The 18,754-nt window shown below is 41.3% G+C and overlaps 1 protein-coding gene across 1 annotated transcript in view; it reads right to left on the bottom strand.

The window, feature by feature from the left end:
* Positions 1–18,754, bottom strand: part of TRHDE (thyrotropin releasing hormone degrading enzyme) — a 308,520-nt gene that overhangs the window by 239,622 nt on the left and 50,144 nt on the right. Inside the window, exon 3 of the mRNA XM_054026638.1 lies at positions 5,373–5,499. Coding sequence (XP_053882613.1) covers positions 5,373–5,499 — 127 coding nt within the window. The remainder of the gene's footprint in view (positions 1–5,372; positions 5,500–18,754) is intronic.

Here is an 18,754-nt window from a genome sequence, read left to right as displayed (position 1 = left end):
GCACATGGTTCGGACAGAAAATTCCCTTAGGGGAGGATCTATTAATGGAGATTCTCTATGTCCTAGTAAGGAGGAGAGGTGATGAAGATGATAAAATAATGATATGGAAGATGATAAAAGACAGATAGTGTCTGATGAGAAACAGTCAAATGAAAAGAAGTCCCATTCAATTACATCATGTAATGACAAACAGCTAAAAGTGATAAGTTTTTAAAGTGCTTATATACAAATGCTAGAAGTCTAAATAATAAGATGGGTGAACTAGAGTGCCTCGTATTAAATGACTATATTGATATAACCGACGACTTGATCAGGATGGTGACAGTGATTGTGAAATGCTCAGGGAGATTAGAGAAGCTATTAAAATAAAAAACTCAATAGTAATGGGGGATTTCAACTATTCTCATACTGACTGGGTATGTGTCACCTCAGGACAGGATGCAGAGATAAAGTTTCTTCACACCTTAAATGACTGCTTCTTGGAGCAGCTAGTCCTGGAACCCACAAGAGGAGAGGCAATTCTTGATTTAGTCCTAAGAGGAGCACGGGATCTGGTCCAAGAGGTAAATATAGCTGGACCCCTTGGTCACAGTGACCATAATATAATTAAATTTAATATCAATGTGGTGGGGAAAACACTACAGCAGACCAACACTGTAGCATTTAATTTCAGAAATGGCAATTACACAGAAATGAGGAGGTTAGTGAAACAGAAATTAAAAGGCATGGAAACTTTTTAAAGACACCGTAACACAGGGCTGTTGGAGGGACACAGACTGGGGTTCAGAAGGTCTAGTGGGGTGATAGCATTGAGCTAGGGGCTGAAAGGGCAGGGGCTGGAGGGCAGGAGGCTGCAGGACTACATAGGGACGGGGGGGGTAGGGTGGGGGGCAGGGACACACAGGAACAGGGAGTGCAGGGACACATGTGCCTGACTGAATGGGAGAGGCTAGAGGTCAGTTAGGGTCTGCATGGGGGAGACTCCCCAACTCCCTAACAATCCCTTCCCCCCACAAAAAATAACTGCTCCATACTTCCCACACACAACAGCCCTCCAGGTTCACTCCCAGGGTCTTTCCCTCTCCCTCAGCTCCTCCATTACCACTGACTCCCCAGGCCTCTGCACTGCATTTCTGTATTGCAGTTTAAATTAATTATTACTCAAAGTTCTGTATTAATTTTCCTAGTAAGAATCTATTTGTCAAAAAACATTTCCTGAATCTTTTATTTTTGTCTGTATTATTAGACATACTTGCTGACAGGTATTTTGAAAGAAATTACCAAGATAACTGAAACTGGCATGATTATAGTGTGTTATTTTGACAAATAAAATATGCCGAATTTTGCAGAATTTTAAAATATTGTGTGCAGAATTTAATTTTTTGGCGCAAAATTCCCCACCGCATAGGAGTTGAATAAAGTGAAATGAAAAAAATAGTCTCTGTGCATCTGCAGAAGTGGCTACTGCTGTCAAAAGCTGGTTTAGCACTGCAACAAACTCTGGTTCCACGGGCTTAGCCAGTAACTTCTAGCAGTTCAGTGGTTTGACTTTCTTTATAGCTTTGCAACAAACATGTACTTCTTAATATTATTCTTGTATTTAATTTAAATGATTTGAATAAATTATAATAAGTTTAGGCCTTAACATAAATTGTTAAATTTCAAATTTAATTTTAAATAGATTTAGTTTTAAAAAACAAACCCATAATTTAAATTAAAAAATCTGTGTTGTTTTGTTTTAATCATTTATTTTTGTCCAACCTGATGTAGCAGATGGAGCCAACATCCCAAACCATTACTATCTATCTGCAAGTAGTGCCAAAGGCCACAGAACAGCTGGAGCAGTCCACAAAAGACACTTCATAAATAGTGTTTGCAAACAATTGTCCTTGTGTACAGGCAACAGTTAAAAGCACAGTCAAAAACAAATCACACAACCACAGTAGCAAGCCACATTGGTCCATATGAAGAACCTTAGCCCACTCTGAGGCAAGCTCAGATAAGTGGAGCCAGTTTGGAATGCACAAATCAAAGCCCATGACAATGGGCCTAACCAGCACAGAAGCTTAGGGCAGTCTGATGACAACATAGACGACAGCAATAATGCATACAGAAGACCATACTACAGGACAGCAGTGGGCCAGCTGACTTACATCATCACTTCCATAAAAAAGAGAAGAGACTCTGAAATGTGAAAACAACACAAAAGCTGAACACAGAGAGAGAGAGAGAGCGAGCGAGCGCAATGGCACAGGAGAATGAAAGGAAACATGCAAAACTCTTAACAATAATACAATAACTGGTCTTCCAGTATGTAATTTTGTGTCATATTACACTGAAAACAAGTTAAGCTGTAGCTAAAGTTAGTCAAAATATTATCAAAACATTTTAAACAACATATTGGTTTCAGCCAAAATAATTATTTTCATGGAAAAATTCAAATTTCTACCAAAAGTGTCACTGAAAAAAAAACTAAAACCAAAAATTGAAACTTTTAACCAAACATTTTTTTTGATTAACAAAATTTTTAGTCAGTAAAAATTTTCAATGTGCAAAAAATGAAAATGTTCTGCAAAAACTGATTTTTGCCCCCTGAAAACATCTAAAAAAATCTGTTTCGGTTTTTCATTTGAAAAAATTGTTTTGCAGTAAATTTCTTTAAAAATAAAAACTCCCACATAAAGTAATTGGCACTTTTCAACCAGTTCTAACTGGAGTCTATGAGTATTTGTAGTGGAGGCAATAATAGTTTATTAAGTGAAGTAAACTAGACTCTGAGATAAACTTCTTCCTCACTTCTGATAGCACAACAGTTTTCTCTTACAACCACATTCTCCCTAATACACCTACCTTTCACTCCTTCCACAGACACATCTAATGCAGTCTTTTCTCTGGCATCTCTTCTCAGTTGGATCTCTGAAAAATTCTCTGGGGTTTTCCTCATAGCTGGTCCCATTGCATAACAGCTCTTATACTTTGGTTCTTCCACTCACTTGTCTACACTCAGGGCTGGCTCCAGGGTTTTTGCCGCCCCAAGCGGCACAAAAAAAAAAAAAAAACCACACACGCCGCGATCACGATCTGCGGTGGCAATTCGGCAGGAGGTCCTTCGCTCCAAGCGGGAGTGAGGGACCGTCCGCCGAATTGCCGCCGAATAGCTGGACGTGCCACCCCGCTCCGGAGTGGCCGCCCCAAGCACCTGCTGGTGCCTGGAGCCGGCCCTGTCTACACTGATACTTTACAGCAATGCAACTTTCTCACTCAGGGGTGTGAAAAAACACCCCCCTGAGCACTTCAAGTTTCAGCCCTGTAAAGTGCCAGTGTAGACAGCGCTGGCAGCTACTCCCCTCGTGGAGGTGGGTTTTTTATAGCCCTGGGAGAGCTGCTGCGACTACACAGCCAAGTTAAAGTGCTGCCACGGCAGCGCTTTAACGTTGCTAGTGAAGACATGCTAGGGGTTCCTGCCCTAGGGTTCCTGTTGAGCTCCAATTCACACATTTTTATTCCCATCCGTCCTCAAATTTTCAAAAGGCAGCAGCCTTTTTCATCTGAAATCAATGGCATTACCCACATGTTTAAAGTTAAGCACCTGCTTAACAACTTTGCTGAACTGGAAGACACATAGCGGGCAACATTTCAAAAATGCCAAAGTGACTTAGGAATCCAAACCAACGAGATGTACCTTTGTAAGTCACAAAGGCACTTTTGACATTTTCCCCAGCATACTTATACTAAACAAACTGTACGTTATAGGCGGTATGTACGATACTTTTATGTTTTTCATCCTATAAACTCATCTTATTATAATTTCTATAGCATTACTACATCATAAAATCTTCATACACGACAAACCTAATAGTATTACATTTTAAAATTAAATTTTAATATAATTTATAGTAGAAAAACTACAAATTCACTATAGTATTTTATAGTGTAATCCCATAAATAGACTAACCTGGAAGGCATTCAATCCTCTGAAGTATTTTAACACAATATGCCACTGTGTAGCAACAACAACAAGCAAACATACTGAGATGAAAGGCTATATGCTTTAATTGTTAAAGATGCACAGAAGTAGACACATTCTCTACCTACTATTTCCAGATTTTTAACTACCTAAAATAATAATCTGAGTCTCTTTGCTAATTATAAATTTTCAAAGGGAAGAAAGATATCCATTTTTTCTTTTAACGACTTGGCACCAGTGAGTCTGGAACTTCCAGTGTCAAGCAATCATGATTTATTCATTATCATGTCATGTGGAGAAATTTCTGACTACTCCAGCTGAGGTTGAGCAACGTCCCATAAAAATATTTATATCAGACCTTAGTGCCACAATTCCTTGGGTGGGCAATACTAAAGTCAGGTATGAAAGTACATACAAATAGTAATCTGCAGTTTGAGGAGCGTTCCATGGTTATAAGCATCCATGCCTCTAACAAAGCACTGTTTGCAACCCATCATTTAAAAAGGACAAAAAAGTCACATCATTCTTATTTAAAATGCATGCAACACCCACTTCAAACAATACTAATTACTTTATCTATCTACTACACCATTAGTTGTAAGACTAATAAAGCTACCCAGCAGGCTTGTGCTTTAATGAAATAGGCCCTGAGCTCCTGGAACGAACACCTGTGGTTCAAACTCTAACACTTCAGATCAAATACAAGCTTTCTTCTTGTTGCTGAGCAATAAATTTTTCTGGATCCTGATCAAACGTACTCTTAAGGAGGGAGTATGTAATAATATAGTGTGAAATATTCAAGGGAGTGAGAGAGGTGGGGGGAAGGGAAGGGAAGGAAAAATGTGAAAAAAAATTTATAGCATTTACAATTGGGTCACTTGAACAGTAAAATAAGCTCACAACAAGTCTCTTCAATAAGCAGAAATATTGTCAAGCATATATTAATCATCATTAAGAACCTACACTAATCAACAAATATTTTCTTTAAATGTTGTAAATTTCCCATTTCCACTGTTATTTTCAATTCTATTCCCCTTCTGCAGCTGAGCAATCAAGATGTACATATGACTGAATAAACATAACCCGAGGGCTATCTAATGATAGTGAGGCCCAACATGCTGAGCATCAGGAAAGCAGGAACTGATTAGCAAAGCTTCTATTCTCTAGAGTCTCAATGCCTAATAGATTCAATTGTTGTTTAGTAGCTGCACCTAAAGGCAAGATGAGGAAGAGGTGAAAAATTGGCTTCTTCTCTTTAGAAGAATTTAAAAATTTCCTGTTCAATGTCCCTTCTAACTTAACCCCCAAATTCTTCACATTGAAATCTACCAGTAAAAACAACCTTATTTTCTAATCTCTAGAATAGAGGTCCCTTGGACAAACAGCGATCTCAGAAAAGTCTTACCTAATTTTGGTAGAGAATAGGGCACTTTAAAGTAGTCTTCATAAAACTCAATGAGTCTCCTTGTAATATTTAGAGCATAGTCCCCAGATCCTCTTCTGATTGCATCAGGTCTTGCATATAATCGCACCTGATTAAAAACAAAACAAAACAAAAAAATCAGTTCACTTTCATGTTTTTAAACCATCCTAATCGCAGAGGTGAACCACTCTGAGAATGTTGGGGTGTTCTAGGCTCACAAAGCCAAATGTTACCGCTATAGCTATACCGTTCTTAACAAAGTTGAGAAAGTCAATCTCCTAGCTGTATGCATTGCCAAATAAAAGACTCAACACTCCTTGCATCAAAATAAATATTCAAAGCAATCACTTACATGTGTTTGCTAGAGATACGATGGTACAGTGGATTAGTATAATGGTTCCCAGCTTACTTTGAATGTAGGCAGGATGCAGTGGCTCAGTAGGAGAGAAGTTCATGGTTTGTTAAAGGCATATTATATCAAGCCCTGAAAGTATTAATAGAGTGGGTACAAAAAATATAATTCATTCTTCCTCCTTTTCTCTGGCACTCACATAGCTATCCTCAATGAGCAAAATAAGATTGCAAAAACAACCATTTATAAGCTCGTTCATGTACACAAACAATTAACATCCCTGAAGCCCGTCTATTACTGCTCCAGGCCTCCATTTCCAGAATGCAATAAGCAAGTTAAAGCTGTTCATACTTCTTATACAATTCAGATACTGATGTGTTTAGTAAAAAATATCTCAGCTGTTTGCCTGCATGGATAACAGAAGTGGAACAGTAATTTCTTCAACAAATACCCTTTCTAATTTAGGACTACACTGTGTCCAGCTCCTACAAAGATGCACATGGAGTCAGAAGGGACAAGGAGCCTACTTCTTCAACATCCCAAAACAAGGGATCAGAGTCTCCTCTAGGCAACGGCTGTGTAAGGCTACTGGTGCTAGCTAACCCCAAAACCGACAAGGGGGAGGATGAGCTGCTATAAAATCATAGAAATGTAGGGCTGCAAGAGACCTCAAGAGGTCAGCCCCCCACAGTGAGGCAGGATCATGTATACCTAGATCATCCCGGAAAAGTCTTTGGCTAACCTTTGTCTAAAAACCTCCAAGGATGCGGATTCCAAAACCTCCCTTGCAAGCCTATTCCAGTGCTTAACTATCCTTATAGTTGGTAAGTTTTTCCTAATATCTAACCTAGATCTCCCTAGCTGCAGATTAAGCCCATTACTTCTTGACCTTCTTACTAGTTTCCTGGACATGGAAAACAATTGATCACTGTCTACTTTATAACAACCCTTAACCTATTTGAAAACAGTGTGATGCTGGCAGTTGCTGGAAGTGTGGCCTAGTGGTTAGGGGTCAGTCCCTTTTTAGTGTGGAGCAGGGTTGGTAGGGGAGCTCAGGTCAGGTTATCAACGGACCAGTACTCAGGAGCGCCCCTCCTTTGGCCACTTCCTTCGACCCACTGTATTGTCCAAGTTTTGCAGTCTGTAGCAAAAAGATAATAGAAAAAAGTACTAACTGCACCTTCAGCCTGTCTGGGCCCAGCAGGTAGAGTCTCCTTTCCAAGAGAGACTTCTGCAGCATCCCTTCTCAGGAGCAATCAGGGCAGGCTCCTCTCCCTGCCTTGTCAATCTCTTTCTGAATTGTCTAACTTCCCTTCCAAGTTCCACCTCCATCTGCAGCATGCGCTGCAGGTCTAGCTGGGCAGGGTCATCTGGGTCCAGAGTTGCTCTTTAACCCCTTCAGTTTTAGTGCGAGATTTATATAACCCATCACAGACTTATCAGGTCCCCCCTCTGCTTTCTTTTCTCAACACTAAACATGTCCAGTTTTCTTGATCTTTCCTTACAGGTCAGGTTTTCTAAACCTTTTGTTGTTTTTGCTGCTCTCCTCTGGACTCTTTCCAATTTGTCTACATCTTTCTTAAAGTGCTGCACCCAAAAGTAGACACAGTACTCCAGATGAGGTCTCATCAGTGCCAAGGAGATTAGAACAATTAGTTCCCATGTCTCACATACCCCACTCCTGTTAATTCACCCATCACTCCTGTTTATGCACCTTTTTCACAACTGCATCACACTGTTGACTCATATTCAGTTTCTGATCCACTATAATCCCCTGATCCTCTTCAGCAGTACCACTGCCTATCCATTCCCCCTTATTCAGTTGTACATTAGATTCTTTTCTTCTGAAGTGTAGTATTTGTCTTTATTTAATTTCATCTGGTTGATGTCAGCCCAATTCTCCAATTTGTTAAGGCCATTTTGAATTCTAATCCTGTCCTCCAAAGAGCTTACAACTCCTTCCAGCTTGGTGTCATCCACAAATTTTATAAGAATGCTCTCTACTTCATTATCCAAGTCATTAATGAAAATATTGAACAATACTGGACCCAGGACAGACCCTTCAGGATCCCACTAGATACATCCACCCAGTTTGACAGTGAACCATTGATAACTATTCTTTGAGTAGTCTTTCAACCACTTTTGCACCAACCTGACAGTAATTTCATCGAGATCACATTTTCCTAGTTTGCTGCTGACAATGTCATGTGGGACTGTGTCAAAAGCCTTACTAAGATCAAGATATATCATGTCTACAGCTTCCCCCCAGCCACTAAGCCAGTAATCCTACCAAAGAAGGAAATGAGGTTGGTTTAGCATGATCTGTTCTTAACAAATCCATGTTGGCTATTACATATCTTTCAATTATCCTCTAGATGCTTACAAACCGATTGTTTAAATAAATTTGTTCCAGTATCTTTCCTGGTATCAAAAGTTAGGCTGACTGATCTATAATTCCCTGGGTCCTCTTTGTTCCCCCTTTTAAAGATAGGTACTATGTTTTCCCTTCTCCAGTCCTCTGGGACCTAACCCATCCTCCACAAGTTCTCAAAGGTAATTGTTAACAGTTCAGAGATTGCTTCAGCCAGTTCCTTAAGTACCTTAGGATGAATTTTATCAAGCCCTGATGACTTGAATACATCTAACTTATCTAAATATTCTTTAATCTGTTCTCTCACTATTTTGGAATGTGTTTCTTCCATCTTGCTGTTAATATTAATTGTGTTAAGTATCTGGCTCATAATTTACCTTTTTAGTGAAGACCCTCCTTCCTCAATGCCAACAGATCTTGTCAACAATGGGAAGAAGTGCATGTTCCATTCCTTTATGGCTATAGCAATAGCTATGTTCCCTCTAGCTAGGTACCCAACCCCTTCTGCAGCTTCTACTGGTGTGGAGTTGACTATCGCACTGTACCATTCTTAGTAGTGCCTGTAAGGCATACATGAGCCTTTCATTTGCTCTATGCTACAGCTGGTTGCAAAAAAGATCAACATTCTGCAAAAACAATTGTGAAAATTTTATCCACGTTTCTTTCTTTTTCCTTTTTTTTCCAGGGAGAGGGTGGTAGCTGAGGAGGACAGAAATTGATAATTTGAATGAAAAATGTCAAATTTTGAAATGGTTTTAGCAGCTCTACTCCGGGCCCAAAGAAGTCAATGGGATCTTTGGCTCTGGCTTCAGTGGGGCAGGAGCCAGGGTTGCTCTTTGCTCCTGATTACTTTACATAAATATTTCCTGTAGCAGTTAAATTACCCAAAAGGAATACAAGCAGACATCAAACCTGGGTTTTTCCTTGCAGAGATGTGCTGTACCTATGAACTCTGCTTTGCCTCAGCATCTTTTCATTTTGGGTACTCAGTTGCTGATTTAAAAAAAAAAGTCAACCAGAATGAGGGTGGTCACATCTAGTGGTCAGAGCAGAAGTTGAGAGAGTCAGGCCAAGTCAGGTACTGGGAGGTCAGAGTCCAAGACCAGCCAGAGGACAGACAAAGGTTCAGGTATCAGGAGGCAGACATGACCAGGTTACCGGGAGGTCAGTGTCTGAGAAAGGCCAGAGGGCAAACTGAGTGTCAGGCCTCAGGAGGCAAGCAGGCAGGGTCAAGTTACCAGGAGATCGGGATCAGGCACCAGATTACAGACAGCAGTCAAAGAGCAAAGTCAAGGACAAACCAGGGTCGAAAGTCAGAGCCTAGGGTCCATCACGAACCCGGTCTGGAGGCAAGGCAGGCAAGCAGGCAGTCTAGGTTGTTATTCAGACCACTCCCCTTACTGGCTTCCAGGTTGAAGTCCTTGTACTGGTCAATCAATGGGCTCTGAGGGGACACCACTCAGATCCTGCTGGGCGGTACTTCGTGCCAAGCCCAGCCTCACAGGGTCCTCCAAAAAGAGTCCAGCCTAAGCCTCCAGTGGTGATGTGGAGGCAGCAGTAGCCTAAAAGCCCCCTAGTCCCAGGTTCTAGCCCTGCAGGTTCTTAGAGTGGGTGTAGTTTTAAATTTGTCTTTGTGCCATTATTACAAACTTACAGAGCATAATCACCCAGATGTGGTTGTCATTTTGTAAAGTAATGTAAAACAGGTAACAATGTAACCTAATTATTAATATAAGGAAACAGAATTCATAATCACAACCTGAAATAATAGAGACCATCATCTGAGCTTCTGTAAGTCACTATTTTCTGATATTGTTTCCTTCCAAAGTTAAAACAGCACTCTACATATCTCCAGTATCCTACCCACAAAGTTTAGAAAGAAGTTAAGTTGCTGGATAAAGCAAATGTAGTCTCAAAGATCCCAATGCAAAACTTGAAGCCCTATGTTGTATCTAATGAATTTTATCACAATTAGCTTTCTAATAAACAGTGTTTTGTGTCATTAAACCTTTATATACAATTCTACATAACTGTTTTGCTGGCACAGTTGACTGGATCAGCCAGCCAGGTCTGTGAAAACATCACTCTCCATTTAACAATGGCCAAACATAGGATACAGTGTGAGACAAAAACCCATAACAAGGGATAAAACAACATTAGATAAGGAGATTAGTCAGTCCAGTGATTAGAGACCTGGGTTCAAGTCCCTGATTTATAATAGTGATCTTGGGCAAGTCATTTATGCCCAGTTCTTCAGAGGTATTTAGTATCCTAACTTCCACTGAAGTTGGGAGCCTAAATAGCTTTGAAGATCTGGACCTTAACCTCTTTGTGTATCAGTTCCCCATCCATAAAATGGGGTTGCAGAACTTCCGTACCTCACAGGAGTGCTGTGAGGATCAACACATTAAAGATTGTTAGGTGCTCAAATACCATGGCAATGGGGTCCATAGAAATATCTAACATAGTAGACACTTGTTTGCAGCAACACCTTGTAAGAGAAACCATCGCTTACGAGTAACATTTCCCCTGGGACTACTTTCCCAGGGGAAATGTTATGGGGAATGTTGAATTGTCAACATTCCCCGTAACAGCAACAGCTGCGTAGGAGTAACAGCAAAAGGCCACCAATATGTTGTTACTAATGAGTATTTACTGTATGGAAAAAGATGAGATCTATTTCTTTATCATAAATAAAATTGTTACCACTACATTTTGCAATGCAGAAAAATCACAGTAGTTTATTAACTACATAGGTTATATTGAACAAGAATGTATAATTATTATACATGTTCTTGTAAGCTGTTACACTAAGACCCAGATTCTACATTAATTTAACTAGGATCAAGCACAAAAGCAATTGTGGGTTGGACCTAAATAGAAATAAAAGTAATTTGCATGTAATCTGTTTTCTGCTTTAAAAAATAGTTTATGGCATAATTCACCAAGTCCTCATGGTGGTCTCATTGACTGTAGTGGGACTACTAGTGTGTGTAAGGGATACTTATAAGAGTAAGAGCCTGGAGGGGCTCCATCTACTTTGTAATGACATGACATTACTTTCTAATTTGCCCATAATTCATCTGTATTTTTGTCTACTTCGGTCTTGACCCAACAAAGTCCTCTACAAGTAACTTTATGCCTGTGAGTATGCTTGCAGTCCAGGATCAGGGCCTTACACCATAGGTTCTTTGGGGTAGGGATGTCTATGCAAAGTGCTAAGCACATATTTTTTTGCTATAAAAATAATTACATAAAAACACATTAAAAGAATGTTAAGGTGGTACTCAAAAATCAAGCACTTAAAAGTTAAGAAATCAGAGAAATAAGGTTTTCTGCATGACCCTGCCTAACTTATGAATGGATAGTTATTCAATATTTCTTTATATCCTCCTCATTCCATGTGTCGTCCCATGTGTTATTTACTGCACACCATTTAAACCCTGCTCTGAGTACAAAATTATTTTGTTTTTAAAATTAAATCCTGCATACCTACCACGAAAGAAAATTCCAGTGGCACTATGTAATCCAGCATACAAGGAGCTTGAAAGTCTACAGAGCCGGAGTATCATAATCATAACAACTGTTGAGACCAGAACTGCCTGTGAATGAAGCCTGGTGGTGATAAAGAAGCCATGAGCAAATTATGCATCTGCACAGGCACACATGAGTAACGAATAGTAGCAATGTAAGCTGCTTTACTACACAGTGCAGTTGTCCCTGCCCACCCAAGACTTGGATCTGACTGGCCCCAGTCTGTAGTATTTCATAAGGGCCCCTGCTCAAAGTAATGAGCAGATGCCAATGACAGATCCAGCGGACAAAGGCCAAGTTTTCCAAAAGTGGTGAAGGTGGATGAGCCCCAACTATCAACGCATGGACCGCATAGGGAGGAAGAAGAGTTTGATCTTCATAATGGTTATCCACACCAACAGGAACCAACAACATCTAGCAGAAGAGTTCCTGGGAAGGGAGATGGTGTCCCAAAAACAAAACCCCTCTACAACTCTGGTCCCAAGGAGGCAGAGTGAAACAAAGGGTCAACCAGCCACAACAGTCTGGGTTATAGCCCGTACTGTTACCAACTCCAGGAAGAGGAGCATGTTCTGCACGCACAAGATACGTGCAACCAAAACCCAGCTTAGGGAAGGTGTAGGCCCAATGAGCCCAACTTCCTGGAAGTCCAAACCAGATCTTAGAGGCTCATACTGTGTGTCACCATATGGAACATGACAGCAGTGACCAGCACCAGGTACAAAACAGCTCGTCAAAAAACTCACTTGTTACAAGATCATAATCATCAGCATCACAGAGTCCCATCTGCCACAGAATGACAAACTTACTGCAGAAGGAGCACCCTTCCTTCACTTTGGTGGTCCACACCAAACTCAAGGTGCGCACTTGCTATTAGACAATCTCTAACACAGATTTAGCTATATGAAACCCCATCTCTCCTCGCTTACTCTATGTTTGGCTCTAACATCATTGTGGACATTTATCTGTCATTGTGGAAAGTTTGCATTCCACCACCAGCTAGCAGCAAAAATCCAGTCAACTCCACCACATGACACTTTGCTAGTGCTCAGGGATCTCAATGCCATGACTGGGTTTAAAACTGAGATAGGTCCCTTTGATTAAGGATCCCCAAATGATGCCACCACCCAGCTTCTGGTGTGCCACTGTGGGCTTATCTGTTAGTTGTAAAGCCGCTTAAACTAGGAGCCCCTATCACTGGTCCTGGATTTCAAACAATGGACATGCCATGAAGGAAACTGCCCACATCTTTGTCAGAAATCTCTCCATTGTGAAATCTCACCAAGCCTCAGCAGCACAGAAGCACCAGCAAACTCTGACCATAGACTCTCATTGCATTTTCCAACTTCTCGCAAGCCAGATATCCACCAACAGTATAATGTCCCGTGTCTATCCAAGGATGCTGTTGAAGCAGTAAAATAAACACAGGCCGTCAAGAGTCACATATGTAACCTCAGTACTTCTCGGACAACGTGTAAATCACCTGGAGGGGTATACATAATGGTATATCACATGCCGCCACTGGAACCATCTGAAGCTGACTGTCATACAAGAAACCTTAATTTTCTACAGAGGCCTTTGATAAATTAACAAAAAAGGCAGAAGCACACAGCCATTTACATTCTTGGACATGTCCAAGGATGTAAATAGGTGAAAGGCATTTTCTAACCATGGCAAAATGTGACCATGAGATCAGTCCCCGGCTGATGAAGCCTAATCAGTGTCTTGCTTACAGAGCCACCTAGCTGACAGCCATAGATAGCCTTCTAATATCCCCATCATGAAACCAGACAGCTCACCCTGCTCATCAACGCACGAGATCCTGGACAGATGGAAAACACATTATGTAAGTGTGCTGAACCACATATCTGATGACAACTGTCCAGAGCTATGTGATTTGATCCTCTGTCACTCGTGGACATGCTGCTGGACCTGATGGTATTCCACCCAAGCCACTCAAAGATGCACTGGAACCAGTGAGCACTGGCCTGAATCAACTGTTCTTAAAAGAATGGGCATCAGGCAAAGTACCAGCAGAATGGAAAGACAGCATCATAGTGTCCCTGTACCAACTCAAAGGATCTCTCACTGAGTGTGACAGCTATAGGCCGATCTCATTATTATTAGTCCCTGGAAAGGGTCATATTCTGCTTGGTGAGATGCAACCACTCCTTAAGAGACATCATTGTCCCTAGCAATCAGGTTTCACTGTTGGATGGTTGACTGTGGATATTATCCTTACCCTCCAGCTTCTGACTGAGCTGCACCAAGAATTTAACTGCCCATTTCACTTGGCATATATCAACATCAAAGCGGTTTTCAATTCAGTCAACAGGTTGGCACTTTAGCTCGGAATAAAAGGAAGTGGTGTTCCAGATGCTCTACTAAATCTGGGGCCAGTGCGGGAGTGCTCATTGGTTCATGGGTTTCACAGTATTTCTACACCACCTCAGTATTCAGCAGGGATCCATTCTCGCCCTGACTTGCAGTATCAACTGGATATTAGGACTTGCTGCTCCACACATCAGAATCAAGGCTGGTCAAGAAGTGTTCACCTACCATCACTACACTGACCAACCACCAATTAACTCACAGAATTAAAGCCCCATCCTCCAAATCTGGGGGATTACCAGTATTTCTCTATGGGTCAGAAACAGAAGACCATAAGAATTGCCATACTAGGTCAGACCAATGGTCCATGAAGCCCTATATCCTGCCTTCCAACAGTGGCCAATGCCAGGCACTTCAGAAGGCATGAACAGAATAGGTAATCATAGAATGATCCATCCCTGTCACCAATTTCCAGCTTCTGGCAATCAGAGGCTAGGAACTCCCAGAGCATGAGGTTGCATCTCTGAGCATCTTGGCTAATAGCCATTGATGGTCTTATCCTCCATGAACTTATCTAATTCTTTTTTGAAGCATTTATAGTTTTGGCCTTCACAATGTCCTATGGCAATGAGTTCCACGGGTTGACTGGGTGTTGTGTGAAAAAGTACTTCCTTTTGTTTGTTTTAAACCTGCTGCCTATTAATTTCATTTGGTGACCCCTAGTTCTTGTGTTATTTGAAGGGGTAAATAACACTTCCCTATTCACTCTCTCCACAGCATTCACCATTTTATAGACTTCTATCTTATCCCCTCACTCATCTCTTTTTCAAGCTGAAAAGTCCCAGGCTTTTTAATATCTCCTCCTATGAAAGCTGTTTCATATCCCTAATCATTTTTATTGCCCTTCTCTGTACTTTTTCAAATTCTAATGTATCTTTTTTGAGATGGGATGACCAGAACTACATAAAGTATTCAAGGTGTAGGCATACTATTGATTTATACAGGGGAATTGTGATATTTTCTGTTTTATTATTTATCTCATTCCTAATTGTTCCTAACATTCTGTTAGCTTTTTTGCATGCCACGGCACACTGAGTAAATGTTTTCAGAGAACTATCGACAATGACTCCAAGATCCCTTTCTTGAGTGATAACAGCTAATTTAGATCCCACCTTTTATATATGTAGTTGGGATAATGTTTTCCAATGTGCATTACTTTGCATTTATCAACATTGACCCAAACCTAGACCCCCTTACAGGCAGACTTGGAACAGCTAGAGGCATTCCATATGTGCTACCACTGACAAATCCTGAGCACAAAGTGGTTTGACTTTGTGCAAAATGTCACAATCTCACAGAGATCTGGCCTTCTTCAATCACTCGTTATATTCAAAAGCAGCATTGCGTGCTCTTTGGCCAGGTCATGAGGATGAACAAAAATGCCCTAGCACACTGTGCTCTCAAACTGTCCATCAACACACAAGATAGTGCACAGCCTGATCCTACCTGGCACCACTTGCAGGGCTGCCACAGAGATTCATCGAGTCACAGGATTGAACCAAATTTGGGATCTTCACTACATGATGCCTGGTGCATCGCCATCAACTGTGGCCCCTCTGTCTGACACATTGGTCCTCAGTAGACTGAGTGATTGATGACAGACCCAATGCCACTGAACTGGGCATTGAAAAGATGCTGCTATTCATTGCCCACGTGTACACATGATATCATTCCAGAACTTCCAAAGTCAGAATCTTTAGTCTGTGAGGTGAGAAATGGGATTTGGCACATAAGCCTGGATAAAGAGTCCTGCATGCTGGCGATCTTTGCAACACCATTTGGTCACTACAGATGGCTGGGCATGCTGATGGGCATAAGCCCAGCATCTGAAGTGTTCCAGACAAGGTTCACCCAAGTGTTAAAAGGGCTACCTGGGATAAAAATAATTGCAGATGATATCCTCATTGTAGGCAAAGGAAGCAATGATACAGAAGCTGAATGAGACAATGACAAAACATTACAGTGCTGAAACACCTTTTAATGACCTGCTCTGGAAAGACAATACAACAATACAGGGACAAGAATATAAAACAACCCAGAAAAGAATGTGACTTAGCCTGAGTTGACATACATTGGACATTTACTCACAGCAAAGGAACTGAAAGCAAATTCCAACAAGAGTAAGATAGCCAGAGACATGTCAGCTCCAGTGGATGTGAATGGGCTTCAAATCAGGGCCAGCTCCAGGCACCAGCTGAGCAAGGCTGCATTCTGCCCAATCCTAGGGCGGCATGGCCGCTTTTTTTTTTTTTTTTTTTTTTTTTTTTTGGTTCCGCTCCGGCTGCCCTATAGTGGGCAGCGGCGCGGAGAACCAGAGCGCCCTGCAGGGCAGTCCTCTTCCTTCCCTCCCCGCCAACCGGAGCGGAGCCCTTGCGGCAGGCGACAGGAGGCAGCGCAGCGGGAGGGGCCGCGTGGCAGTGCCCCTGCTCTAGCCCTAGCCGCCCCCTTCTCTCTCTCTCTCTCCCGCCCGCTCCCTCCTCCTTCCCCCCCCCCCCCCCCCAAGCCGGTCCCCCTGCACCCGTGCTCCGGCCGCGCTGCAAGTTTTTTTTTTTTTTTTTTGCTTGGGGCAGCCAAAAAGCCAGAGCCAGCCCTGCTTCAAAAATCTTAAATGAATCAAACAGTACCATAGAATCTCTACGGATAGAAATTCCATGCTTCAATAATAAGAGTGTAGCAGTAAGAATATACTACTGACCACCTGACTAGAATGGTGACAGGGATTGTGAAATACTCAGGGATTCATAGATTCATAGATTCTAGGACTGGAAGGGACCTCGAGAGGTCATCGAGTCCAGTCCCCTGCCCACATGGCAGGACCAAATACTGTCTAGACCATCTCTGATAGACATTTATCTAACCTACTCTTAAATATCTCCAGAGATGGAGATTCCACAACCTCCCTAGGCAATTTATTCCAGTGTTTAACCACCCTGACAGTTAGGAACTTTTTCCTAATGTCCAACCTAGACCTCCCTTGCTGCAGTTTAAGCCCATTGCTTCTTGTTCTATCCTTAGAGGCTAAGGTGAACAAGTTTTCTCCCTCCTCCTTATGACACCCTTTTAGATACCTGAAAACTGCTATCATGTCCCCTCTCAGTCTTCTCTTTTCTAAAGAGATATTAGAGAGGATACAAAAACAGAAACCCCAAAAATACTGGGGGATTTCAGCTATCCCCATATTGACTGGGGATATGTCACCTCAGGGCGGGATGCAGATATATAATTTCTAGACACCATAAATGACTACTTCTTGGATCAGCTAGTCCTGGAACCCACAAGGGAAGAGGCAATTCTTGATAAGTGGGGCACAGTAGCTGATCCAAGAGGTGAATGTAGCTGAATCAATAAATAATAGGAAACATTATGTGATTAAATTTAGCATCCCTGTAGGGGGAAAACACCAAAGAAACCCACAAAAGCAGCATTTAACTTAAAAAAGGGGAACTACACAAAAATGATGAGGCTACTTAAATGAAAATTAAAATGTACAGTCACAAGAGTGAAATGCCCACAAGATGTATGGAAACTTTTTTAAACACCGTAATAGAGTCTCAAATTATAATTATATCCCAAATTTTAAAAAAGTCAGAGGACCAAAAAACCCACCACCATGGCTAAACAACAGAGTAAAACAGGTGGTTAGAGACAAAGAAGACTTCCTTTAAAAATTGGAAGTCAAATCTGATTGAGGAAAATAGAAAGGAGCACAAACTCTGGCAAGTGAAGTGTAAACGTATAATTAGGCAGGCCAAAAAAGAATTTGAAGAGCAACTAGACAAAGACACAAAAATTAACAGCAAAAAAAAAAATTAAGTATATCAGAAGCAGGACGCCTGCCAAAAAAACAGTCAGTGGGGTTACTGGACAATTAAGGTGCTAAAGGAGTTCTCAAGGAAGACAAGGCTGTTGTGGAGAAGTGAAATTAATTCTTTGCATTGGTCCTCACTTGAGAGGATGTGAGGGAAATTCCCACATCTGAGCCATTCTTTTTAGTTGACAATCTGAGGAACTATCCCAGACTGAGATGTCAATAGAGGTGGATTTGGAACAAATTGATAATTAAACAATCATAAGTCACCAAGACCAAGAGTTCTGAAGGAACTCAAATATGAAATTGCAGAACTACTTACTACCTATCACATAAATCAGCCTCTGTACCAAATTACTGGAGGGTAACTAATGTGACGCTGATTTTTTTAAAATGGCTCTAGAGACTATATAGCAATTAGAGGTCAGTAAGCCTAACTTCAGTAGCAGGTAAATTGGTTGAAACTTTAGTAAAGAACAGAATTATCAGACACATAGATGAACACGATATTGGGGAAGAGTCAAAAAGGCTACAATAAAGGGAAAACATGACTCACCGATCCATTACAATACTTTGAGGGGGGTCAACAAACATGTGGACAAAGGTGATACAGTGGATGCAGCGTATATGGACTTTCAGAAAGCCTTTAACAAGGTCCTACACCAAGATTCTTAAGCAAAATAAGGATTTACGGGATAAGAGGGAAGGTCTTCTCATGGGTCAGTAAATGGTTAAAAGATAGGAAACAAAAGATAGGAATAAAGGGTAGGAACAAATTTTCACAGTGGAGAAGGGTAAACAGCAGAGTCCCCAAGAATCTTTACTGGGACCAGTATCAGAGGGGTAGCCGTGTTAGTCTGAATCTGTAAAAAGTAACAGAGGGTCTTGGACCCTCTGTTACTTTTTAC

The sequence above is a fragment of the Malaclemys terrapin genome, chromosome 1, assembly GCF_027887155.1.
Source record: "Malaclemys terrapin pileata isolate rMalTer1 chromosome 1, rMalTer1.hap1, whole genome shotgun sequence".
Classification (NCBI taxonomy): Eukaryota; Metazoa; Chordata; order Testudines; family Emydidae; genus Malaclemys; species Malaclemys terrapin.
The sequence above is the reverse complement of the archived record's forward strand: the minus strand, read 5'-3'. Positions and strand labels throughout refer to the sequence as shown.